This window comes from Mesoplodon mirus (genome assembly GCF_964341445.2).
Source record: "Mesoplodon mirus genome assembly, chromosome: 1".
In the NCBI taxonomy this organism is placed as follows: domain Eukaryota; kingdom Metazoa; phylum Chordata; class Mammalia; order Artiodactyla; family Ziphiidae; genus Mesoplodon; species Mesoplodon mirus.
The window spans coordinates 227,603,687-227,630,875 of NC_138976.1; the positions used below are offsets into that span (position 1 = coordinate 227,603,687).

The window sequence follows — 27,189 nt, forward strand, 5'->3', positions numbered from 1 at the left end:
CACCCTCATTGCAAAATAAAACAAGAATACAGAATGGTATGAGCTCTCTAGAATCATCTGCAGCACCTTTAACCATTCGAGTCGGAGAATGGCCCGTTCTCAACCTGCGACAGGTTGTCAGAGCGGTCATGCCCTTCCCCTGCACCCCACCCACCCACTTAAGAGGATCCATTCATAGCTACTCACTACTGCAGGATTTGACCTGAGAAATGCTAGGATTCATTAACTCAGCAGTTGTTTGCAAAAGTCCCTAAATCATCTTTGCCCTTGGCCAGCAAGGGGACTGCTCAAGTTCTCAGAAGCAGCTGGTGAGGTTCTTAGCCAAGTTCTTCAGGTGCAGGAAGTTCTTCGGGACAACCTACTTGGACATGGCATTTACATGTCTTTAAACCAGACTTCCTGGATCTAGGAAATGTTATTCCTGACTCCTTTGACCCAGAGACTGGCTAAAATTTAGTTTTTATAACCTGTAGGTAATCACTGTTTCTTCCTTCCTTTTCTCTTTCTAGGAGCTGGCATGGTAGTTAAATTTTTCTAAAACAGTCATATTAATATGTTCAAAAATCCACTGCTGAGTCTCGGAGAGAGGGTCACATCTGGCCATGAAAATCTTCTTCTCTGCTGGGTTGCAATCCATGCAGCTGTTACTCACAGGATGGAATAATGTTCTGTCCTGCAGGGATTGGAAAGAAAAGAAAAGACTGATATCATGCATGGTGAATGCTTGGAGCCCAAAATATAAAGAGGAAGTAAAATAACCCTGCTGGTACTTCAGTATATACCAGAGTGTGAAAAAAATAGACCACCTCCCAAATCAAACAACAGGAGGTGGGGTTGCCACACAGAATGTGGTTTCCTAGGAACCGTTGGCGCAACGTGGGCCCTCCAAGCAGATTCAGCCAGAAACAAAGAATTCATTCATTCATGGATTTTTAAAAAATAGAATCCATTCATTTCCTGCTCTGAGGTAAGCATTTTGTTACACGCTCGGGTTTTGAAGATGAAAAGTACATGAGGTTTCTTGTCAAGTAGCTACTAATCTAGCTGTCTGGGGAGAGGGATGCATAGAGACATGGTAATTTAGTCCACAGTAGACACCACCGCAGCCGCGCACACACACCCAGAGGACCAGAAGAGTCATCATCTTCCCTACCCTTGCACTGGGAAAGGCAAATACCAGAGGACCAGGAACCCAGATGAACTCGGGACTGGGGGTACACAGCGCACAGGCAGAATCTCCAAGCACAGGCTCAAATCTGTTGACTCTTGAGCTTCTGCCTCTTTCCGACCCCTTTATCGGCATCGCTGCTCTCCCTGGGATGCAATTCTCCCTGCCTTTTGTAAAGTGGAGGGAGGCAGTGTTAGCTCAGTATGTGATAAAGAGAACGGCGCTGTGAATCAAGGTGCTAGCGGGGCACAGAGTTTAAGTGGTGAGCAAGCCCATTATGTGACTAGCCTCCATTAACACACACTGCTTTGTATTGTGCAAGCAGGGAGAAGGAAGCCAGTGCTACGAGAAAGGGATCTTGCCTTAACTAGCAATAAATGCTTTTGTCTCTTAGAGTGTCTATGCATTAAAAAAGAAAAGGGCCAATCACATGTCAAAACATCCCCAGATCACTGCTGAAATTTTAGGAACAAGTTATGTTTTATTATTTAGCTTAGGAAACATTTAGGGGGTCTGCTTATTTTCTTTAACTGAGGACCATTAGACTCAGCTTTTAGGCATCCCATGTCAGCATTTCTGGGTTACACTGGTTGCTAACCAAGATTTAACGTCCTTTCGGACCCGGATGTGTGCATAGTTGGGTGCCCGTGAAGGAAGGAAGAATAAGGAAGGAGGAAGGCGGCCCCGAGCCTCGTTTGCATGTTCCCACTTGCAGTGTAAACACAGAGCTACATCTAATACATAGGCTCCCTTCTCTCCTCTGCTCTCGTTCAAGTCTCCCAAGTTCATTGTGGCTTTCACTTCCCTCACCCACGAGAGGGCTCCTGGCTTCTCCTGCCCGTTTTCCTCATCCCCTGCTTCACTGGCTGCCGTTTGACCCCAGGGCAGCTGGCAGGAGCTCTCCTTTCAGGGGCGAAGCAGCAGATTCCGGAGGAGGAGGCTGTGCCCTGAGCTCACCCGCCTCTTCCCTCCTGGGGCTGATGGTGATGCTGAGGTCACAGATCCCATCCCACAGACGCCCCCGCGGCGCCTCCCTAGGCAGCAGCTCCTTGGCCCTCCCACCCCCCTCCTCCCCGGCATCCCTCCCACTCCATCTCCTGCCCCACTTTCTAGCAATTTAGCTACACAGGCCTAATATATTTCCATCAGCTTTTCAAAGAGCATCCTTAAGCTGTTGCATTCGTGATAATTCTATGTGACCTGCTAAATTCTAAACTTCACTCTGTTCCACATCCAGGTACTTCTTTTTCTTCTTAACTCTCTAGATTTTTTCCTATTGTCACGTTTGTCAGTAGCTCCAGTGGGGACCCCCCATAGACTCGCAGTTTCGCTCCCCAAACACATATTTCCATAAAAATTAAAAAATGAGGAAAAAAGGAGTAGAACATGTTTTAATTCTCTTCCCTTCTCAGTGTGTGCGCCTCAGCGCGGATGCAAAAGCCAAACCAGATTTTCTGAACATTTTATTTTTCCGAATGTTATTTTCCAAGCCATAAAGTGATCATACTTTTCCAAATCTCCAGCTGGAATACACGCTCCGGAAGATCCAGGTATGCTCGTGGGGACAGTCGGGTGGGAGGACAGGTTCAGCACGATCCTGAACCATCCAGAGAATGTTTCTGTAACTATACTTCATGTTCTCATAAACGTTGAAAAGTAGAATTCCCCACATCTATCTGTGTCTGAGAAGCTTCATCAGTAAAATGAGGGGGTGGATAGCATCCATCTCTGAAGCCTCTCCCAGCCATAAAATGGAATGAACATTTTTTTCCAAAGTTCACTGGTGACGAATGACAGGGCATCAAATAGACATGATCAACCATATTCTGGGGACTAATAGATGATTGCTCTCTGGTTGTGGACTGAGCTTCCGTGTCTTTGGCATGTCCAACAGGTCCTAAAGGTGAACCTTCTGGAAGCACCTTTAGTGTCCCCAAAACATGCGTTTTCCACTTTGACCTTGGGAGCTACATACATTGCCATCATTATATTTCTCCTCAGCTCAGCTTCTGGATTGCTAAACGTCGTTACTGATGCTTCTCCTGGCTGGCGCATCGTCGTTGGTGAATGTGGCCTCTTGTCCTACACCAGCCCTTTTAAAAAATTTTTTCTTGGAGTCTAGTTGATTTACAATGTTGTGTTAGTTTCAGGTGTACAGCAAAGTGATTCAGTTATACATATACACGTATCCACTCTTTTTTAGAATCTTTTCCCATATGGGCCATTATAGAGTGTTGAGTAGAGTTCTCTGTGCAATACAAGTAGGTTCTTATTAGTTTTCTATTTTATATATAGTAGTGTGTATACAGTGGAATATTACTCAGCCATAAAAAGGACAAAATAATGCCATTTGCAGCAACATGGATGGACCTAGAGATGATCATACTGATTAAGTCAGACAGAGAAAGATATCATATGATATCGCTTATATGTGGAATCTAAAAAAAGGGTACAAATGAACTTATTTACAAAACAGAAATAGAGTCACAGATGTAGAAAACAAACTTATGGTTACCCAGGGGTAAGGGAGGGGAGGGGTGAACTGGGAGACTGGGATGGACATCTACGCACTGAGACAGCCCTTTTCTCCTTTAGTCTCCTCCGTCATGACAAGATATGCTGGCACAGAACCAAATAGAGTTTTCTCCTCTGGGATAGAGTTCTGAGCCCTCTGGCAAGTCTGTTGTTCCCTAACAACCCTCCTGAAGGGGCACTTTTACCTGGATTCTTCTCTGCTCAGTCCAGAGGGAGGGCAGAGCTTGTGCCCTGGGTGTTCACAAAGTAATGCCACCAACTGTATCTCCTGCATCCTCCCGCCTTCCCTGACCGCTTCCTCCCTTGTTTTTCTCTGTTTTGTTTTTGCCTAAGAAAGTTAGACATCCTTGAGCAGGAAATGAAAAACTTCAGATTCAGCATTATGGCACAGCCCTTCGTAACCAAACAGGTCAGGCTAAATTCCAATCGGTCCCCAGGGTGAAGTCTGGGTGGGACTTTTCAAGTAGGTCCTGGAGAGGGACACCTCTTCAAAGCAAGCTGGTGTGACACTCCAGGGTATTCACAGGCCAGCAGTAAATTTTATTAGAGTCTACTTCTGTAGGGTCCAAAATTTAAAAGAACAGGTATGTTGTAGAAAATATAACCCACTGTGTTCAGGGTAGTAAAAGAATCAAACGTCAAAGATGCAGAGGGCTTCCCTGGTGGCACAGTGGTTGAGAGTCCACCTGCCGATGCAGGGGACACGGGTTCGTGCCCCAGTCCGGGAAGATCCCACATGCCGTGGAGCGGCTGGGCCCGTGAGCCATGGCCGCTGAGCCTGCGCGTCCAGAGCCTGTGCTCCGCAACGGGAGAGGCCGCAGCAGTGAGAGGCCCGCGTATCGCAAAAAAAAAGATGCAGAGACAATAAAATAGGTGGGTGAGTTCATAACGTACAAGAAGATGACCCTGAGAATAAACACCCACACGGCGGCACAGTGCAGGGGGCCAGGACTTTATTCCACAGGAAATTTGGTCACATTCCTGTCACACCACTCATCTGTTACATGACCCTGGTTGGTTACTTAATTCTCTGAACCTCAGCTTCCCCACTTGTGAAATATAGATAATAATATCTGCTTCACGAGTTTGCTGTGGATAAAATGAGTTAATATATGTAAAATTGCTGGCACAATGTCCTACATGCAGTAACTAACGAAGTAATAGTTATTCCACGCCTGCTCTCCTGTTAATTTATTTTCAGTCAGGGAGCATCCCCAATTCTAAAAATCAGAACGTACTAACCATCTGGTCTGAGACCAGCTATTCAAGACCAAATTGCATTTTCTGAAATACTGGCGAAATAGAATTTGCAAAAATAGCACCTGCCTCGACCAGTTATCCGAATGGATACATCAGTACCTCCTGGTTTAAGCAAAAGATTTATGGAACCAAAGTAATTAGTTCAGGAATGAGCTCTTCTGTATAGTGATGGTCTGAGTTTGTACATGTTGCCTGAAATACAGCATGATCCAGGGCATCTGAGTTCAACAAATATTTATTAAGCGCTTTTTGTTTTCTGGTGTGTGTTAGGAAGTAGGCATAGAAAGATAACCTAAGATGCCTCCCCTGGCCCAAGAAGTGGGGGAGACCAATAAAAGACATGTTTGAAGCAGAAAGTGTCAATGAGATTGTAGCTGTGGGGGAATAGGATGAATAAAGAAGAATGTGTGAACAGAGAGATGTGAACTAACAGGTATATTTATGCATTCAGTTTATTCAACAGGAGTCTACAGGGTGCTTACTCTCTGTCAGGCACTGTTTTAGGTGGTTGGGATGTATCAATAACCTTAATAATATAAAAATTCCTGCCCTTCTGGAGCTTACATTCTAGAGATGGGGTTGGGGGTACAGCAGTAGGGCACAGACCATAAACCATGAGTGTAATTGTTTCCATGGCCTCTTCAAAGGTGACACGGAACAAATCAAAGCAGTCCGGAGAAACTGGAGTGCCAAGGGAAGGGCTGGTGTGCAAACTTAAGTAGGGAGGCAAGGGTAAACCTCACTGGGAAGGTGACATTTGAGTAGGTGATGTTTGAAGAAGGTAAGGGAATTGGCCATGTAAGTATCTGGAGGAAGAGGTGCCAGACAGGGCAACAGCCAGTGCAGAGGCCCTAAGCAGGGATGCGGTGTGTGGGTTAGAGAAGCATGAGGAGGCCAGGGTGAGGGAGAGTGGTAGGAGATGAGTCAGAGGTGATGGAGGGCTCCGTCCATCATGTGCAGGGGACCAGCAGGTCACTTGGCGTGGCCCAAGCCCAAGGAACAAGGGGGAAGATTCCAGAGGGCGACAGATGAATTCCACATCATGAAGAGACTGGGGTGCGACGCTAAGGCTTGACTTTTCAGGCAAGCGTGCGGGATGGGGGTTGGAGGATTTAAAACAGTGGAGTTAAGGATCCTTGTCTTGGGTGCCTCATGCTAGTGGCAGAGAGGAGGATGGGGTGGGAGTGGGGGACTCGGGATACAGTCGGAGGCACAGCTGGAGGCTACTGCAGTGGTCCAGATTTGAGCTGAGGTGGAAGCAGCAGGAATGGGGACGACTTGGGGGTGACCTGAGACATGGTTGGAAAGCTTTTTCAGGAGGTGAACGCACAGGGCGTTCTGATTGATGGGATGTGGGGATTAAGGTGGAGGGAGTGGAGGGAGTTGAGGACTAGAGGAAAAGCAGTGTTGAGGTGAGAAATGCAGAGAGGAGCAGGGTTGGGGGCGGGGAGGATGATCTCTGTTTCAGGTATAACGAGTCGTAGGTGTTTATGAGACAGCCAGGTTTAGATGCCCCGAAAGTAGGTGGGTATAGGCTGGACCTCAAGATAGTGTCTCTGTAAAGTGGGGAGAGTCGAGTTACTCCCTCCTGCTGACCGTTCATTTCTGTGTAACTCACATTGACAGCAAATGCATTTGTGAGAGACATCGCCTTCATGTCCTTTTGTTTCTAGTATGGATATGAGAGAAGGAAGGCTCGGAATTATGAGACTAGGTTTTAATCCTAGTTTTATCTCTGACAAGAATCTCTGATGGCCCCTTCGTTTGCTGGTGATTTCGGTTTTCCATCTGCAAGACGAATGGAGTGGGAAGAGGAGGGAGGGATGAGATAAGGGACAAAAAGATCCGCCTTCCCACCTCCTAGGGTCGTGGAGAAGAACCAGGTGGATATATGAGTGGCCTTTGAGTTCTGAAAGAAAGACACAGGTGGTTTTTTTCCTGCCTATTTTTGCCGTTGGCACCTGGGAGAATGCGAGTAACACCTTGACAGGCATAAAAAGGACAAAGTAGTCTGATTGCCTATCCTTTTCCATTTTGGACAGGTACAGTTCCTCACAGGAGGAGAAAATTGGTCTTCCTGCATCAGTGGATAATTTGGCCAATCAGAAATAATGCTTCTGATGCCCCGACCGACAGAGCCCTCGGTGTGTGCACTGAGACACCGCAGCCCTGCCTTCTGCTCCATTGCTGGTTTTCTGGGCTACAGGCAAGTGATGGGCATGAATATACCCTCAGTTCTCAGAGCGGCCCGGATCATTACAGAATCGGTTGTGATTTGTTAAATCTCTGCTCTTCACACCATTCAAAGACTTCCCAGCCTCTTTGCTAAATTCTTAGCATGGTCCCGAGGTCTTGTATAGGCAGGCCTGCCCCTGGCCTTAGAATTCATCATTTCCCCTCACACGCAGACACTTCAACTGGCTTCTCCGTTCTTCCAAGAAAACCAAGCTCTTCCCTACCCGAGGGCATTTGCACAAGCCGATCCCTGTATCTGGGAATTTTTTTTTAACTTAATTTATATTTTATATTGGGGTATAGTTGATTATGATGTTGTGTTAGTTTCAGGTGTACAGCAAAGTGATTCAGTTTTACGTATATTGGTTTGGCCAAAAAGTTCATTTGCGGGACTTCCCTGGTGGTCTCGTGGGTAAGACCTCGAGGTCCCAATGCAGGGGACCCGGGTTCGATCCCTGGTTGGGGAACTAGAGCCTGCATGCCGCAACTAAGGAGTCTGCATGCTGCAACTAAAGATCCCACATGCTGCAATGAAGACCCAGCACAGACAAAATAAATAAGTAAGTAAATAAATAAATAAAAATAAACCAAACTCCTGCCAACATTACATAAAAGAAAGTTCATTTGGGCTTCCCTGGTGGCGCAGTGGTTAAGAGTCCGCCTGCCGATGCAGGGGACACGGGTTCGTGCCCCGGTCCGGGAAGATCCCACATGCCGTGGAGCGGCTGGGCCCGTGAGCCATGGCCGCTGAGCCTGCGCGTCCAGAGCCTGTGCTCCGCAACGGGAGAGGCCGCAGCAGTGAGAGGCCCGTGTACCACAAAAAAAAAAAAAAGAAAAAAAAAGAAAGTTCATTTGGTTAATGAATACGTTGTTCAATAAAGTTCTTGGGGAAAATGAAAAATGTGTCTTTTTTTTTTTTTTTCTCAACCACTGCGCCACCAGGGAAGCCCGTGTCTTTTATTTTTACTTAAAACTGAATGAACTTTTTGGCCAACCCAATACACATATCCATTCTTGTTCAGATTCTTTTCTTCACTTGCCTAAATCCTACTCATCTTTTAGGTCTCCATTTAAAAGCTACTGTGTCAGAGCAGCCTTGCGTACCTCTCTGACCTGGGTAGAGCCCAGTGTCCCGTTCCCATATTATCCTGTACACTTAATGTATTCGATTTAAAAATCTGTCTGCTTCCCCACTAGACTGAAAACTCCAAGAGTAGAGAAAACCCATCTGTTCCATATCTCGTTTCCATCTGTCCATAGCTGTTCATCTCCCCTCAGTAAACCTGCCAGCAGTCACGTCAACATAATAATAGCTGCTATTTATCGAGTATGTATTTATGTGCCTCGTACTGTTAAATGTTCTACCCAGATTTTCTCATTTTATCTACTTCATCCACATAAGCAACCTGAAGAGAGAGTGAATGTGGACAAACAGGAAGCCAGGTTCGTCTGTTTATTTAACAAATGCTAACTCAGCACCTACTACGTGCCAAGCAGTGTTTTAGGTACTGAGGATCCTGCGTGAAAGAAAGCAGAGAAAAATCCCTGCTCCTGTGGAATTTACATTCTAATATTTAGCGACAGTTAAATAGCTAAAATAGTATAGGAAGACGACTAGACAGCCTATCGTTTCCTCTATGTAAACTTACTAGGAGAGCTAAAGTCAAATCAGGAGACGTTTGTCGGGCACCTAAGGAGTAATAGCTGACACTCATCGAACTCTTACTAAGTGCCGTGTCCTAGGTGCATTTAGCTTTTATTTCATCATCACAATAATCTTCTAAGGTAGATACTGTTATCATTGCCATTTGGTAAACGAGGAAACAGAAGCACAGAGTAAGGAAGTTTCCCAAGTTCCCAGAGCTAGGACCACCGCGGAGCCAGAATTCAAATCCCAGGTCCCTCAGGGTCCAGCCCCTGTGCTCTTGGCCTCAGCTGATCTCACCCCCGTCTTCTTCTTCTTCTTCTTCTTCTTTTTTTTTTTTTTTTTTTTTTTTTTTTAATATTTTGGCCATGCTGCACAACATGTGAGATCTCAGTTCCCTGACCAGGGATCGAACCTTCACCCCTTGCACTGGAAGCGTGGAGCCTTAACCACTGGACCGCCAGGGAAGGTCCTCACCCCCTTCTTAGCCGAGCCAACTAGCAGTCCTGCTCCAGACCCACACATGCTCAGTAGGGAAGAACTGTCTTCCTTAGCAAATACTACTTTCAAATGTGTGTAGTTCCGATTAGCAAGATCCTTTAAAGTTTGACAATCTCCATCTTGACAGGCATTCAGTTCGGAAAGTCTTTGTCCATATGTTAGAGCCTGAGATAGATTGTGATGAAATCTTTTTACTAGTGACCAGAGGGTGGCAGCCGTGCAGCCTGTTAGGTAAAATGGAAACCAGCAGGGATATGGCTAAGGTACCCAGATATGGCAAAAGTTAAAAGGACGTGACGACGAAGTGACTTCAGCTGGATTAGACACACAGAAACAGAATGGGAAGGCAACACTGCTGAAAATGTAGCTTCTTTGCAGGGGTGTATGTATTCCCGTCCTGGGAGTTAACCTCCCTCATCTTTGAATTGTCAAGTTGCACTGAAGATCACAACTTCTCAGGGTACAATGCTCATGTCTCCTATTATTTTCAGAGTATCGGGTATGATGTAGACATTGTGCATCTGGTTTTCGGCAAGATGTTTAAAAATCCCCCTTTGTTTTCCTATGAGTAAGCTGGAGGAGTGTGGGCTAGAAGATAATTCACCATTAGGTGAATTTGTATCTGGTTGAGTAACTGCACCCAATGCACCAGCGTCTCCTCTATCATAGGATGGAGGGCTCGGGTCTGGGCCTTGTCCTTTGGGATCAACAGCTTAGATGAGGGCCTGAGTGCATGCCACTTTGCCCTAACTCACGGCTGGAGTAAAACTAATTCACCCGGTAATAAGCTGGATCAAAGAGTCGAAATCCAAGCTGGGGTAAATCTCATGAGGGAGAATTTAATAGAAACCAATGGATGGCTACCCAGGTATAAAAGGTGAACTGGGGCTTCCCTGGTGGCGCAGTGGTTGAGAGTCCGCCTGCCGATGCAGAGAACGCGGGTTTGTGCCCCGGTCCGGGAAGATCCCACATGCCGTGGAGCGGCTGGGCCCGTGAGCCATGGCCACTGAGCCTGCACGTCCGGAGCCTGTGCTCCGCAACGGGAGAGGCCACGACAGTAAGAGGCCTGCGTATTGCAAAAAAAAAAAAAAAAAAAAAAAAAAAGGGTGAACTGTACCAGTAGAAGACTACAGAGACGTATCTGTATAGCAAAGCAGGAGTGGTTTTTTTTAATACTGAAAGCTCATTAAGAGGCCAAGTATATGAAGTTAAGGCAGAGAATCAATCAACTCAAGCTAATTCAACAGGCATATACTGCTCATAACAAAGGGGTGCTAGAAACTCATTCTATTCTTTGGTTAAACACACCTAGAATACTGTGTTCCCTTTTGGGCATCACGCCACCCCCTAGGACCATCTGGAGTGTGTTAAGAATCTGTGTCCAGGAGGCTGAGGTAGGTCCCAATGAAGTTACCTGAAGAGCAGTGGCAGGAAATTGGGCCACGTAATTGGAAGTAAGGAGTAAAGATCAGACGAGCATTGTTCAAGGATCTGGAATCTGTGTTGACCAAAATGAATGAAACTTAATCTGTGTGGTACCAAAAGTCTTAGAGCTTTCTAATACTTGGGACTGTCCAGAAATGAAGGGGCTGATCAGGGATAGCGTGACTGTCTCAGTATGACCACAAGTCCAGGATTTTGTAGTGGGGCTTCATTTATCAGAACCAGCGTCGAATTTCACGCCTTTTGATTAAACTCTGTTTCCTCATGTTAGGTCCTAAATCAATACCAAACTGGAATGATTTAAAAATAACAACCTTGTGGCCATCCATCTGGCATCTTCGTGGACCAGCAGGATTTTATGAGCTGAGAAGCTAAAGCCCTGGCACGGAACATAAGATACCATAAATAGTCAGATGTGGGCACATGCCAAGAATTCCACCCATTCACTTTTTAAAGTACTGTGACTGTTTCACTGTTATCAGTTTAGCCTGACAGGTGTCTTTTTATCTGTATTTTCCTGTTTGATATTATTTTTAAGCCCTTTCTTATGGAAGTTAAACTATAAGGACACCCCGAGAGCAACTCAGAAAAGTGATGTAAACCTTTCGCTTTTGGACTTTGGGGAGGCTGTGAACGTGGTTCTGAGACCAAAAGATGTGCTAAGTTTTATCCAGCGTGGCTTGGGGTTCCTGGAGGGGATCGCATCAGTAATTGAGCCCATTTAATGCATACTTATTTACGAATGTCTACGTGGTAGATATTAGGCAAGCCATACAGAAATACAAGAAAAAGTTCCTGCCCTCAGATAATTAACATCTATAAGGGGAGACTAACCATGCATAATACAATGTTCTAAGTACAAAGGAGGGAACCAAATGGTATAGGAATACAAGCAGAGGGGCAATTCCAACTGCAGTAGGAGGTAAGAGTAGGGTGAGGCAAGTAGGTAAAAACTGGAACTAGAAAAGTGATTCTCCATCTGGCTGCCCGTCAGAACCTTTCAGGAGCTTCTAAAAAATACCAATACCCAGGCTTCTCTTTCTAGAGCGTCAGTCTATCCTTATGCCAACAGCACACTACACTAATAATTGTATTTTTGTGATGTTTGGGTACCTGGCACTTTTATAGTGTTTGATACTTGTTCTTTTTCTTCTTCAACTTTTTCTTGGCTCTTCTTGGCCCTTTCATTTCCATGTAAATTTCAGAATCAGCTCATCAATTTCCACAAACAAACCTGCTGGGATTTGATTGGTTTTGTATGAAATGTAAACACCTGCTTGAGAACAGATATCTTCACAATAGTGTCTTCTTATCCTTGGACATGCTAGCTTTCCTTTGTATTTGTAAAAGTTCCTCTTAGTCATGTTTTGTAGTTTTCTGTATAAAGGCCTTGTGCATCTGCTGTGACAGTTATTCCTAATTATTTGATATTTTTTATGGTGATCAAATGGAATAAGTTTAGAATTTCATTTTCCAGTTTTTTGTTGCTGGCAAACAGACACTTGATTGTCTTATATTTACCTTCTATCCAGGACTATGCTGAATGTACTCACAAACTTTAATAGTTTAGATGTATAACCTTTGGATTTTTTTATGTACACAACTATGTCGTCTGTGAGTAGACTGTTTTATTTCTTCCTTTCTGTTTCTTATACCTTTTAATTTCTTTATCTTGCCTGATGGCTCTGGGAAGGCCCCCCTGTGCAATGTTGAATAGAAGTGACGGTAGCAGACATTATATTTTATTCCCAGTCTCCAGAGGGAAGTTGAAACATTTCACCACTAAGACTGATGTTATGGGGTTTTGGTTCTTATTAGGTTGTTTGTCTATCAGTTTACTTTCTGTATGGCTAAGACTTATTAGTCAGAGGGTTAAAAACTTGAGGATTCATAAATAGACCATGCATATAAGGCCCCTCGACTTATGACAAGGGTGCCACTTCTCTGCAGTGGGAAGAATGATTTTTTTAAGTAAATGATGATTGATCAATCGAATACAAATATGAAACAAACAGCCCCATTTTACATTGTAAACAAAAACTATTCCAGGGAATATATACCACAATGCAGAAGATTAAACAACAAAGCTTCCAAAGATGACTTAGAATACTACCTTCTTGACTTTGGTGTGGGCAAAGATTTCCTAAACAGGACACAGAAAACACTAATCAGAAAGAACAGCTCTTCATCAAGGAGAGAGAAAAGGCCAGAAACTGACTGGAGTAAGATATTTACAAGTAACCAATGAAGCACTATACCTAGATATACCAAAAACTCTTCAAAATCTGTAAAAGAAAAAAAAAAAGAAAAGAAAAGAAAAGAAAAAGTCAGACAACCCATGTTAAAACACGGTCAACAGACTTGAACAGGTCCTTCTCAAAGAAGATCTCCAAAAAGGCTAACAGACATGTGATCTCACTCTACAACCACAGAACGGAAAAAGGAAAAGAAACAGAAACCAACGTGCCAGGTGTTGGTGTAGATGGGAAGGTCTGGGTTCTCAGGCAGCTTCTGCCCACAGTTCTTCAGGCCCCAGGATTTCAGTGCCTGCTGACCTGACCTCCTGAAGCTGGCCCCTGTATCTTGCTCTAGGGCTTCTGTTCTCTGGGCTCTAGAACAGCTCCGTCTGTAAGAGCAGCCGCCCAGAGGTGTCAGGACTAAACACCCCCCAGGAGCAGCTGTAAGCCAAGACTGACTGCAGTAGTGTTTAAATATCCCAACCCCCTTCCCGTCGGTATGTGTTGTAGACCATTGCAGAGGGGTCGGTGGGCTTGGTGTCCCCTTGCCCATGGTGGTACTTGCTTTATCACAGACCCGGTATTTGTTCCCTTCCCTGTTTCACTTCCCTACTCTCTGCCACGATTTTTGGAAGGGTACGGGCATCTCCTAAATAAACCACTCGCACTCAAATTCTCACTTCAGGGTCTACATCTGGGGAAACCCCAATGAAGATATATATTATACTCCCATAAAAATGTTTCCTTACTAGAAAAGGACATGGGAGATAGCTCTTGATCTGGGGGGGATACCAGTAGTTAATATTTATTAGCATAGATTGCTATACAGCAGGATATAGCTCACCACTATTCTCAGTGTAAAAAGTGTACTTGTCACCCACATGGATGGATATTCGATCATATGGTCAGAAACCTTGCTAGAAGTGTTCCACGGTTTATCTCACTGAATTACTGTCTCTGTTTTCTTGACGTGGAAGTTGAAAATCACACACGTGAAATAATTCACTCAAGATCACATTACAGTTGCAGGATGAATTAGAATGTCTTGGGCCAGACAAGCCACCGTGACCTTGACCAGATTGTGACGAGGCAGATGAGAATTTGGGAGAAGGCACTTCACCTTCTCGGTGGGAAACCGAGTAACGTATAAACGAGAGGGATGCAGTGACCAGCTCCTCTGGGCACCCCTCTGACTTCAGGATGGAAGGTGGGTTGGGGGTGGGGGGAGGGCGGAGGCAGGGTGGCCCTTTAAGGGAGCCTTTGCGGTAATCCGGGCCTGAGACTGGGCAGGGCTGCCGTCGGGGCTGCAGCCACAGGGACGGCCAGGAGAGGGAGGGGTTCGCACGTCTTAGAGACCAACTAGGTGCAGGGGGTTAAGGAAGCAGCGGGACAGTTTCTTGTTTCAGATGTCGCTTTGAGCGTCGGCTGGGGATTTGAATATCTTTACTGAGGTCTCTTCTGCGAATCATTGTTCTTGTAGCCGGGGTCCCCCTGGTGGCGAAAGAAACCGAAAATGGGATTTCTCACCCTGGGTACCTGCTGCGAGGGGAGATGGCTGGGCACGACCCTAGGATAGGGATTCCTTCCTTTTCTCGTGGTGGCAAAGAGCCACATAGAAAAATAACTGAGAGCCAGGGGGCGGAGGGTCAGGGAGGGTGGTCCACTTCTAAGCTGGGTAAGTTTCTGGGGCTGTAATACACAGTGTGGGGACTACAGTGAATAAGTCTGTATCGTATACTTGAAAGCTGCTAAGAGAGTAGATCTTAACAGTTCTCCTCACGCACACGCACACACACACACACCCAGAACTCTGTACAGTGATGCATTTGTTAGCTATACCTGTTGTGGTGATCATTTCTCAGTTCACAGGTATATCAAATCGTTACGTTGTATACCTTAAATTACACAATGTTGTGTGTCAATTATATCTCAGTAAAGCTGGGGGGAAAGGGGAAAATCTTCCTAAAAAAAAAAAACGGTCAACAAGATCTGAGAGCTGATGGGTGCTGAGAGGTCAGGAAACGGGGCCAACAGCGCCCTTCCCCACTCAGGCAGGTCGCCGGCGGCCACTACTCAATCCAGGAAATCTCTATGCGCCTGGGAGAAGCGCTTGTCTGGTCTTGGTGATGCAGAATCCAACAGGCATCAGGACTTCCCCTGGTGAATATTGATCGGATTGCTTAAGGATGCAGGAAAGAGGAGAAACTTCAAGGCCAGATGCACCTGAGCTTGAATGCTGGCTTGGCCCCAGATCTGTTTCTTCCTCTGTGGAGCGTACGTAACAGGCCCAGGTGGTGGTGAGGTGTGTAAGGCACCAGCTCTGCGCGTCCTCACTAGCTGGAGGACAAGGAGAACGGAGCCTACGAGATGCCCCACGGGGGTCCTTTAGGCAGTTAGCAGAGTCTCAGGGATCCACATGGATTCATCAGTGTGCTGATACACAGGGGGACCCCAAAGCCGACTCCAAAGATTGCTAAGCTGTCCAAAGCCTCCAGGGCCAAGCAATGCCTCCAAACAGACAAGGCAGCACGCACCAGAGGGACTTCTCGCTCTGTGCCTCAGGAAGAGCCCTTGGAATAGACAAGGGACCTTCTCAAACAGGTACATTTGAACAGGCCTGAATCATCACCTCAGATGAGCTATTTCAGAAGCTTTCCATTTTAGGCCTTGAGCATGTTCCCAATGATGTATAAATCGTGCTTGCTGTATAACTACCCGGTGAGTGTAACCAGAGTCACATGAGGCCTGGTCTGAGGAAAGAGCCCAACACAGTTGGCAGATCCCTGTACTTTCTTGGCTTAACTGGGCATTATGGCGTGTTTTGTCTCTCGTGCTGTAAGCAGTGATGAGAAACAGTCCGCTCCATGGGGACCAACAGCACACGAGGCAAATGGCAGATCAGGTATTTTATCCATGTGCCCTGAAAGTAACTTCCTAATATAACCATCAAAACAAAACAAAACAAAACACTTTTTTTTTTTTTTTTTTTTTTTTTTTTTTTTTTTTTTTGCGGTACGCGGGCCCTCACTGTTGTGGCCTCTCCCGCTGCGGAGCACAGGCTCCGGACGTGCAGGCTCAGAGGCCATGGCTCACGGGCCCAGCCACTCCGCGGCATGTGGGATCTTCCCGGACCGGGGCACGAACCCGTGTCCCCTGCATCGGCAGGCGGACTCTCAACCACTGCGCCACCAGGAAAGCCCCAAAAGACTTCTTTATTGCACCACGCACGGACTGTATTATATTGAATAGCAAAAGGGTTTGACAAGATTAATCATTTCTGATATATCTCACAAGGAAAACAGGGAGGTTTTCCTCTTGTCTGATTTCCCCCCATCACCCTGTATCATATTGATGCCATCTTCTTATTAGCTCTTTTGATTTTAAATTATTTTTTAAGAGGATATAACAACTGGTGTTTTGTACTTTTTCCACAACCTGCCATATGTTGGCAGGGGTGGGTGGCAGTGTGTGGAATAAACTTGTACAAATGAGCCTGCCTTTGAGTATAATTTTCGGTGCCCACCTCTAAGAGGTAGATGCCAGAAAGCTTACTAAGTGAGGGAACAGGTGTCAAAACCAGTGGTCCCCAGATTGATTCTCTGCAGACCCTCCCCTTCAGCTCTCTGGGATTTCAGGGGATACTGACTTTCCCTCAGCCAAGGCTGGCCAACACCCCTGATTCAAGTAGTGGGTGGGACATTTTCCTGACACTCTGGGGTGAGGCTGAATCATTCTAGAGTGTGAAAAGGCAAACAGAGGGCATCTTCCACCTGGCCGGGGAGGCCCCTAGCAAGTCTACAAACTTGAGGGGCAGAATGGAACTTATGAGTTCTTGCTAATTGACAGCCGAGTCCTGCCTTAGAAACCAAAGAAGCTGAGAAAAAAATTGTATTCTAAAAAGCTATCAAAAGATAACTTAATGAAAATACTTAAAAATATTTAATTGCTCTTTATTCTTTACTTAAATGCTCAACTCAATAAAATATGATTTTATATTTAGTTTTGAACTATTTTTTCTAGCAATAAATGTTACCCTTCTAATTCTTTAAACTTTTAAATTCCCCAAATAAGTTCTCCTTTGCTATACTTGGGCAGGATTTTGGCCAGATTAAAAATGGGTCTTTCTATATGAAGGTTGCAACAATTAGATCTACATGAATATATTGGTATTTGTGTAAATGTCTTAACCCAAAGAGCTCCCAAGCGAATGAGCCTGAGATGAATAATAAGTAAAGAGATGTGTTAATCTGTGTGTGTGTGAATTGGTGTCGTGAAAACTCTACATGTGCACATTTGTTTGCAGGGCATATGGCCCCTGCATTTGGGAGCCATCTGGGTTGAGACCAGGCGCTTCCCGTGTAGGGCTCGTGTCCTGGCTCACAGCCACGTGAAGTCGTAACCGACTGTGCCGGGTGTGCACATGGCCAGCAAAGCCAAAGCAATGCCCCTTCCTACACACTCTTGTCTTTCCCCTCATCTTTGCTGTGGTCTCCAAATGCACGAACCAAATGGCCAGGTAACAATTTAAATCAAAACAATGTGTTAAAACCAAAAACCTTTGCGTCAGAAAACCTTAAGCAGGGCAGTTGGAGAGCTCGCTGCCCTCAGCGAGCTGGCCCTTACCTTTCGATGTCCCCAGAGCTGGTTCCCCTTCAGGCCGTGGCAGTCATACAGAGTGACCGGGCTGCTATGGGAGATGGCGTCGAAGCAGAATTTTCGGGTGTGCAGGGGCTCACCAGGACGAATATCTTCTCTCCAACCAAAGGTGAAGAGCTAGCAAAGAAACAATAGCAGAAAAGCTACAGTGAGTTGACTTTGGAGAGATTCGAAAGCAGGGGGAGGTATGTCGTTTAGCTGCAAAGAACTCCTGCTTCGGGATTTACAAGAAAAGAACTATGTCTCGGCATAACAGGGGCCCTGAAACAGGCATGGATGCTAATGCTCTGTAGCAACACCAGAAGCACTTTTGGCCCAGCCTGGCCAAAAAAGCAAATGAAGTGTTTCCGGTTAGACAGACAGACAGAGAGAGAGAGACAGACAGACAGAGGGAGACAGAGGGACAGAAAGAGGGGAGAAACTTTTTAATGACGCTCTTTACCTTCTTCGTGTAGATAAAAAAAATTAGTGGGTTGAATGTTACACAGTCAGCCTAAATGAGCAGATTAACCGAGAAAAGACCAGGAGTAGGGTTGAACTGGATGGATGCCAGCAACTTGAAAATTTTGATTTAAGTGAAAGCTAAGCTTGATGAAGTAAAGAATAGGCAAATTGATTTCCTGGATTTGGTAAGAGTAATCCTGCCGGGCAGTGTAGAAAGTTCTGGACTGTGACTCCCAGTAAGAGATACAGCTTGCAAACACACATAGATCCCCTTTCCCCCAACTGAAAATGGAAATTTCATGAAATATTTGTCCTCAATGCATTTAGTAGACTCTGAGATTCCATCCAAACTTTTCCTGTCTTAGTCTATTCTATTCCATCCATCCATTCTATTTTATTTATTTTTAATTTAATTAATATGTTTATTTTTGGCTGCGTTGGGTCTTCATTGCTGTGCGCCGGCTTTCTCTATTTGCGGCGAGCGGAGGGGGGGCTAACTCTTCGTTGTGGTGTGCAGGCTTCTCATTGCAGTGGCTTCTGATTGCAGCGGCTTCTCTTGTTGTGGAGCGTGGGCTCAGGAGTTGTGGCTCGCGGGCTCTAGAGTGCAGGCTCAGTAGTTGTGGCACACGGGCTTAGTTGCTCCGTGGCATGTGGGATCTTCCTGGACCAGGGATCGAACCCACCTCCCCTGCATTGGCAGGCGGATTCTTAACCACTGCGCCACCAGGGAAGTCCCTATTATTTTAAAAATGTGACTTATGGATGCACTAAATTGATTTTACAATGTATTAAATCGAAAAAACAACACTTCTGTAAGGAAAGGGTATTTTTTGGAGTTTGAGCTGGATAAGGATTTGAGGGGTTCAGTATGAGAAATCCTTAAGTAAGTGGGAAAATGGACTAGATCAGCCCTAGGATTTCTTCCAATTCTAACATCTCAGTGTCTGTAAAAACAAGCACAGTGCTGAGCTATAAGCAGACAATACACTCGGCTCTGTCAAGCTGCAGATTACCGCAATTTTGGGGTCCTACCCGGGTAAGAAAATGCAGAGAATCTGGCAAAATTCCAAGGATGGCTAACAAAAACAGTTAAATGGTGGGGAAACTGCAGAAAACTTGAAAAAGCTGGGTTAAGTGGTCTGAAGAAAATCGGAAAGAACTGATCTAAATCAAACATGTGAAGCCTACTGTCTGAGTTGTGGCAAGAGATTGCATTCTGTTTCCCTGGGAGACACGACAAAATAGGATGTTTTAAATAGAGGAAGGTGTTTCAGGTCAGGCATTTGAGATAGATTCATGAAGAGGAATTGTGTGGTCTCTTTCCCTAGATTCCTTGTTGTCGTTTTAATATGATTGTGGACTGAGGCATTTTTATCTTTTTTTTTTTTTTTTTTTTTTTTTTTTGCAGTACGCAGGCCTCTCACTGTTGTGGCCTCTCCCGCTGCGGAGCACAGGCTCCGGACGCGCAGGCTCAGCAGCCATGGCTCACGGGCCCAGCCGCTCCGCGGCATGTGGGATCTTCCCGGGCCGGGGCACGAACCCATGTCCCCTGCATCGGCAGGCGGACTCTCAACCACTGCGCCACCAGGGAAGCCCCCGAGGCATTTTTAGATTCATTCAGACCCTATGCAGGGCAGTCATTTCTCAAGGAAAAGTGTCTGTTCAGCTACTTCTGGTTTTGATCACTCCCTTCAAATTGGGCCCTACCGCTCCCTTGGCTTTTGAGATACTGTGCTCCTGTGTCATCCGAGAACTCTGTCCTGCCCATGTCCCGTTTCTATCTATCCCTTCAATGTAGGTCCAGCTCAGGGCTCTTCAGATCCCAGCCTTGCACCTTCCCTGGTTGGTCTCACACATGCTCAGTTTAACTCTCGCTGGCACGTGGATAACTCATCATCTGTGTTATGTCCAACCCTGTGTAGGATTTCCCTCCTTCGTGTCCTGTGGACATCTCAACGTCACCACATCCTGAGTTCCATTGGTTTCCTTCCCTTCTAAACCTGTTTCTGCTCCTGTGTTTTGTTTTAGTTGGTCACATCATCAGCTTCTCAACCTGGGAGTCCCTTGTCTTTATGTCCCTGGCCTCCCTCATCACTTTCATCTATTCCATCACCAAGTGTCTCCACTTTCGTCTTCTAAGTATTACAGGAAGTGGTCCCTTCCCCTCTGTCTCCACCACCTTTGCTCTCAATGTTTCTTGTCTGGACTCTTGAAATGACCTTCTAACTGCTTTCTTTCCCATCTTCCTCTTCTGGTTCCTTCATATCTGTTTTCTATTAAATTGAAGTATAGCTGATTTACAACTTTGTGTTAGTTTCAGGTGTACAGCACGGTGATTCATTTATACATATATATCTATTCTTTTTCAGATTCTTTCCCCTTATAGGTTATTATAAAGTATTGAGTATAGTTCCCTGTTGGTTAGCTATTTTATATATAGTAGTATGTATATGTTAATTCCAAACTCCTAATTTATCCCTCCCCTGCCTTTCCCCTTTGGTACCATAAGTTTGTTTTCTATGTCTGTGGGTCTATCTCTGTACCTAAGTTCATTTGTATCATTTTTTTAGATTCCACATATGAGTGATATCATATGATATTTGTCTTTCTCTGTCTGGCTTACTTCACTTAGTATGATCATCTCCAGGTCCATTCATGTTTCTGCAAATGGCATTATTTCATTCTTTTTTATGGCTGAGTAATATTTCATTGTATATGTGTACCACATCTTGTTTATCCATTCCTCTGTCAATGGACACTTAGGTTGCTTCCATGTCTTGGCTATTGTAAATACTTCTGCAGTGAACATTGGGGTGCATGTATCTTCTCGAATTAGAGTTTAAAATACCCATATGACCATGTTACCTCTTAACCCGAAATATCACCATATTTTCACAAAACCCTTAGAGAATGAAGTTCAGACTCTTTAACACATAAAGAAATTTCCACGATCTGCACTTTGCCATGTTTTCCAGCTGCATCCCTTTCCCTTTAGTTTATGTTCTATCAACAATAAAAGATTTATAAGTTGCTAAGAGAGTAGATCTTAAAGTTCTCATCCCAGGAAAAAAATTCTGTATGTTTGGTGACGAATGTTAACTAGACTTACTGGGGTGGTCATCTCACAATAGATATAAATATCAATATGTTGTATTACTGAAACGAATATAAAACTGTATGTGAATTATACCTCAGTTTAAAAAAACTGTAGTTCCTTGCACTAATCAGGTGGTATGTATTTCCCCTTCGGTGGCTTTGTTCACAGGAGCCCCTCTGGTTGGAGGGCCCACATTCACTGGCCAACCTAGTTACTGCTCAGCAGTCCTTTAAGGTTAAGTTCAGGTGTCCACTCGCTAAGAAGGCTTCTCTTTGAACCCCTCCCTCCTCCCTCCCATCCCCCACCTTATTTCTCATGATTGTCCGATTATGTTTCTGTATCCCTCACTAGACTGTGAGACTCATAATGGCAGGAACCACATCTTCTTCATCTTTGTGTTTCCAGCACCCAGAACAATTCATGACATTTAGTTAATGTCCAATAACATTTCTATTGAATAAATAAAAACTCACACTCATTATATTAACAGAAATGGCATTGGGATAACTGTCAAGAGGAACTAATAATTAGTCTTTTCAGGTTCTCAAATGAATTTGTGTTGTGTCTAATTACAACAATAATTAATTTTTTTGAGCTTTCCATTTCAGTGATTCTAGGCTCGGTTACCTATTATCAGAATAAAAATCTCCTGGCCTGTACGCCTGCCATTGCTTAAATCTTTATCTTATTTAAATATCACAACCCCTTGGTACTGTAAGCAGTACAACCCACGCAGGAACCGGTGGCCTTGATGGTTTATCAATTTTCTGCTTTGTCTCTTTTCCTCTTTTTGGTTTTTATACACGTAGAAGCCAGAGCTGAAAGGCTCTGTCACCATCACCCAGCTGGGGACAATTGGCCTGCAAGGACTGGCCACTGGCACACTTCAGGAGTCCAGGCTTGTGTACGCCTCTGTAGACAGTCTTTTCTTGCTTTTTCCTTTCTTTCTCTTTCCTTTCTTTACTTTTTATTAAATAGATCAGTCAAGTCCAAAAGAATACCTGCGTGAAAGCAAACGGGCACATTGGTCTCCCAGCTGATTTATTCATCCGCTGTCACAATTACATCTTAGGGCACCCTCGGGTGACTTTTAGTGCTTGTTTCCAGGCTTGTTATTAGGGTGCAGTAATCATTCTCAGCTGTGCAAACTGATCATCAGCTTGTAGGCTTCAGTGTTTGAGGCATTAGTAGTATTATTATCACCTGGTGCTTACTTTTCTGCGTCCCGGGAGACGCGTCTTCGGATTATATAAACAGCTTTATTCTTCTGCACCTGCCATTAGCTAAGATTTTTCTCTCTCGTGTCTTTGAAATGCTGTCTCCTGCCACACAGCTTATCCTAATGGTAGTGAGGAACCAATCAGGCACCGAGCGTCTCATTCCTTCGGCGCACGTGCCCCCATGCAATCGGGTCAAAGCAGAAACAGACAGACATCGTGCCCGTATTTGATCGTTTGCAAACCCTTGGGCTGCTCCTTGCTGACAAGAAGCATTCAGATTTTATTCAGGTTCCCTGCACAATACCTCCTGATTTTTTTTCAGCCTCAAATTCCTCAGCCTTGGAGTAAATTGATGTGCATTTCTCCACTTTCCTCTTTGAAGTGATACTTTAAAACGGATTCGGGATGATATGTAAGTCATGCTTCTCGGTGTGTGTAGCATTGCCTGAGTCTGTATTGTGTTATACGAACAAGCTCACAAGCCTCGCTGCTGCACGTACATTTATTGTCTCAATGTTGCTACCTGACCTGAGAAGATGGAAACTATTTTTCTCTCTGTGATTAGTTAGATTTTACTGCATTGGCGTGTGGTTGGTAGAGATCTGAGCAACTGCATGTTTCTCCTTGTGGTTTGGCATCCTCGGTCCTGAGGCTGACACTGCGTATCCATCAGCTGTCCTGTACCAGGTGCACTGATCCGCCTCCGTCTCTGCACATCTCTGTCCAGCTCTGGGCAGGGCAGCATCCGCAGCAGGACGGAGACTCCCCTGCAGGCTTCCTCCCAGCACAGGTCAGGGCTGCCCCCTGGCACCGAAGACTCCCCACGCCCCGCCTTTCCATCAAACTCCTAACGGCACGTGGGGAGTGTTCTCTCCAGCCCTCACAGTCCTGTGAAGGCCTTTTTCTTCTTTTCTTTCTTGGTCCCCATAGGAAACTGAGAGCCAGCTCTCGGAGCTGCCGTGATGCCTCGACAGAGGGCTGGAAAATGAACTGCACGCTCCCTTCCTGCAGGGACGCCTCAGGCATCTCCCTCTTCTGTGACAAAAGCCGTTTTCTTTTCTTTTCTTTTCCTTTTTTTTTTTTTTTTGCGGTACACGGGCCTCTCACTGTTGTGGCCTCTCTCGTTGCGGAGCACAGGCTCCGGACGCGCAGGCTCAGCGGCCATGGCTCACGGGCCCAGCCGCTCCGCGGCATGTGGGATCCTCCCGGACCAGGGCACGAACCCGTGTCCCCTGCATCGGCAGGTGCACTCTCAACCACTGCGCCACCAGGGAAGCCCCCCAAAAGCCGTTTTCTTACCAGGTGCTTCCACAGACTCTCTTTAACTCCCCACGGAACTATTTTGTTTATTCATTTGTGTTTTATTTTTGCCATTAAAAAAAAATCATTCCAGCTCCAATAAGTGCCCCTTTCGTGTTCTTTGAATGCTTTTGAATCAAAAAGAGTGCCTATAATTTTCCTGTCCTGATATTCTTTTCTCCTCTGGGAATTTTAATCTAAATGTAGAATGAGTCCTAATTTTTAGAAGTCATTGAGTAATATATCAAAAAAAGCGAACAGCTTACTGGAAAACGAAGCAGCTTGTGATGATTGAACCTCCACGTCAGTATACGGTGATACGTATTGCAGATATGATTGACTTTACCTCCTTTCAACCTCGTTGCATTGCCCTGTTTTCAGAAGTCTCTAGAGGCTGGAAATCTCTTTCGCGAGCTGTAGTAACTGATCTTTCGTTCCTCTTAGATAGCTGTCTGCTTGTCTAGTGCTGCCCTCTGGTGACGGTTTCTGGAATTACACGTCATAGCTTTTTGCAGTTTAGCTTGGGGTGGGGCGGGGTCGGGGAGGAACTGAACCAAAAAATTTTAAATGTATGCAGTGTAGCTGGTTTTCTTTATATTTACGTGCAGCCGTCAAACAAAATCTGCAGCCCAGAGCATATTTCATTCTAGCACATTGCAGGGGATGGAGATGTTCAACCTGACCCAGGCATTCAGGTATGCATCCTTCGTATCAGCCAGCTGGATAGATGTGTCTCGTGGTTGGGCTGAATAGAGATGGCAGAGTGAACTTTAACCCAACAGATACGGATTTTCCTTATGGCATTCTCCTTTTTCTTTTTAAAAAAATATCCTTTCCCACCCTAGATGCCAGCCTAACTGACTGGCCTTGAAGCCTTCTCTTTTGTTCCCAGGCTGCAGTCTGAATTGCTTCTTGGGGGAAACAGGCTGGCACCGTCCACCGCCCTGGTCACATCCTCGTGGTGCTTATAGAAAGGGACAGAGGATGGAGGAGGCCGTCAGCTTCCACGGATGTCCCACGCCCCCCAGTGGCCCTCGAGCTGCAGGGCCTTCTTTAAAGCCCATCTGATACGTGTCCACACGTGCAGGGTGTATTTGAGTGAGTGAGACATAGTATTTGATGTTTGGCAGCTGCCTTGGACCGCGGGAGATTTCTAGTTTGGTATAAAGCGATCTGCGGGGAAGGTTGTGAGAAGGAAGAAGACAAAGTATATTTTCTCTGCACCTCCTACCTGTGCAAGATGCTGGGGACATCACGGACGATATTGATTCTCACAATAACCCTGTCCATGAGGTGGGTGTTACTGTCCCTGTTTAAAGGGGGAGAGACTATGGCCTCGAAAGATATAACGATTTCACAAGGACGCACAGGTTAAACTGGCTGGGATCTAGGTTGGCCTGACCGAAGGCCCATGATCCTTCTAGAAGACCGCGAGGCTGCGGAAGAAGAGGACAAGGACCCGGTTCCCGGCCGGGGAGGGGTGGTGTTGGGTTAGGGCTTGTTTGGGTGGACTCTGGGCTGTGCCGTGGGCTTGGTCTGCTGCTGCTGTTTTCCTGAATCAGCGGCTCTGCGCTGTACTGCAGGCCGGAGGGATGAGGATGCTCAGTGGAGAAGGGGTGGAGAGGGGCTGACAGGCCGAGTCTGCACACCCGAACAGCTCGTGGAGCACCCAGGCTGGGGGGCGGGGAGCTTCACTGACTTGATGTTCAAGATGGACACTTGAGGAACAGCTGCAGGAGAGAACTAACGCCTTACTGGAGACTGCTTGCCTACTCTTGGTTTTCATGAGAGAAGCATTGTGGACAATTCTGGGAGACAAGGCATAAGCCAGACATAGGATCTTGAACTTGAGATGTATCCTTTTGTAGAGGGAGGGAGGGGGGGCGGAGGGGTTTTCACTGTATCTGTACATTTTCTTCTTCTAAAAAATATGGCAGTGGCTGTAGATACTTGTTCAATCCGTGTGATGAGTACACCAGGGTGTGCCGTAATTTTTTTATAGTTTCCTATTTGAAATATTTTATAATTTAATATTCAAATAATAAAAACAGGCAGGTATAATTCTCCCCACCGTCTCTCCTCTTTTACAGGTGACACAGTGTGAGGAAAGCCCCTTTCAAAGGTGTTTCAAAGAGGGTCAGGAATCATATCTCACTTAATAAACTGAGTTGCTCTGAAATGTTTTTCAAGCGAAAGCAATAAATAGTCTTAAAGCCGCTCCTGAAGTCCATGCTGGGGAATTATTGCCTCCAGGTGATCCTTTGTGTGTAAGATTACAAACTGCTGCTACCATGAGAGGTGTATGTAAAGTATTCTTTTCAGTAAACAGCCAGAGGGGGAAAATAAGATTAGAGAAAAGTCACAAAAACTTACAGAATAACCGAGAGTCTTTCAGTAAAACCAAGAAATTTGCTTGGGAGAGTTACATAGCACTCTACAAGCTTTTCATGGTTTGAAAACTACCATTCTGGGAAAAGAAATAGAAGACTAGGGTCACAATCAACATCTCTACCACCCTTTCTGTTATTATTAGTTTTTTAAAAACATGGTCTATCTTTTGCCACCCTTTTATTTTATTTTTTTAGTATTTATTTTATCTATTTATCTGGTTGCGCCGGGTCTCAGTTGTGGCAGGTGGGCTCCTTAGTTGTGGCACGTGTGCTCTGTAGTTGTGACAAGCGAACTCTGAGTTGCTCCGCGGCATGCAGGATCTAGTTCCCTGACCAGGGATCGAACCCGGGCCCCCTGCATTGGGAGCGTGCTTAACCACTGCGTCACCAGGGAAGTCCCCCTTTCTATTATTTAAAGCATATTTTGATCCATGATCTCAATTAACAATCACAACTGTTCTGAGAAGAAACGGAAGCAAAGAAGTGAAGTGATTCCCTTGACTGCAGAGCTGGGTGGTGACCTTTCAGGGCCTCACCCAGGTCCCACCTAGAGGTTTGTTCCCACACTGCCACCGCCCCCACCGCCTGCCTCAGCCCCTCCCCCCATGACGCACCTGTTCATGAGACCACGTCCTCTCAGAACCGTCCTTGACACAGACGTCCAGCCTCAGCTCGGTCCCTGTGGCTCCGTGCTTGCTGTCCACGCAGAGGTTTGCTGCCACGTTTCGAAGCTGTGGAAAGAAGACAGGATGAGGATGGGCTGTTTTTCATTGTACCCCTGGTTCCTGACAATCCTGGTGGAGATTCGTTTTTTTTTTTTTTTTTGATTACATGATGATTGAATGATGCCTTAAATTTATATGCAATTTATGGAGAGAAATCAGAGGATTAACTATAACATTGCCCAGTCTACGTGTAAAAGAACGTGGGAAGATTGAACAGCAAAACCTCAGCCAGGCAGTGTGTGAAGCTACGACCCAGGAGCACGAACGTGGAGTTCATGACTTCTGTATGATGGGAGATTTTTCTTTTTCAGGTAGTTCTTGAACTTGGAACCGG

The 27,189-nt window shown here is 45.5% G+C and overlaps 1 protein-coding gene across 1 annotated transcript in view; it reads right to left on the reverse strand.

Annotated features, from left to right (window-relative positions):
- Positions 1 to 505: 505 nt before the first annotated feature.
- GALNTL6 (polypeptide N-acetylgalactosaminyltransferase like 6) overlaps positions 506 to 27,189 on the reverse strand; it is a gene marked incomplete at both ends in the record, with an annotated part of 1,095,032 nt that continues 1,068,348 nt past the window's right edge. Inside the window, 3 exons of the mRNA XM_082625207.1 lie at positions 506 to 673; positions 17,648 to 17,797; positions 26,745 to 26,861. Coding sequence (XP_082481333.1) covers positions 506 to 673; positions 17,648 to 17,797; positions 26,745 to 26,861 — 435 coding nt within the window. The remainder of the gene's footprint in view (positions 674 to 17,647; positions 17,798 to 26,744; positions 26,862 to 27,189) is intronic.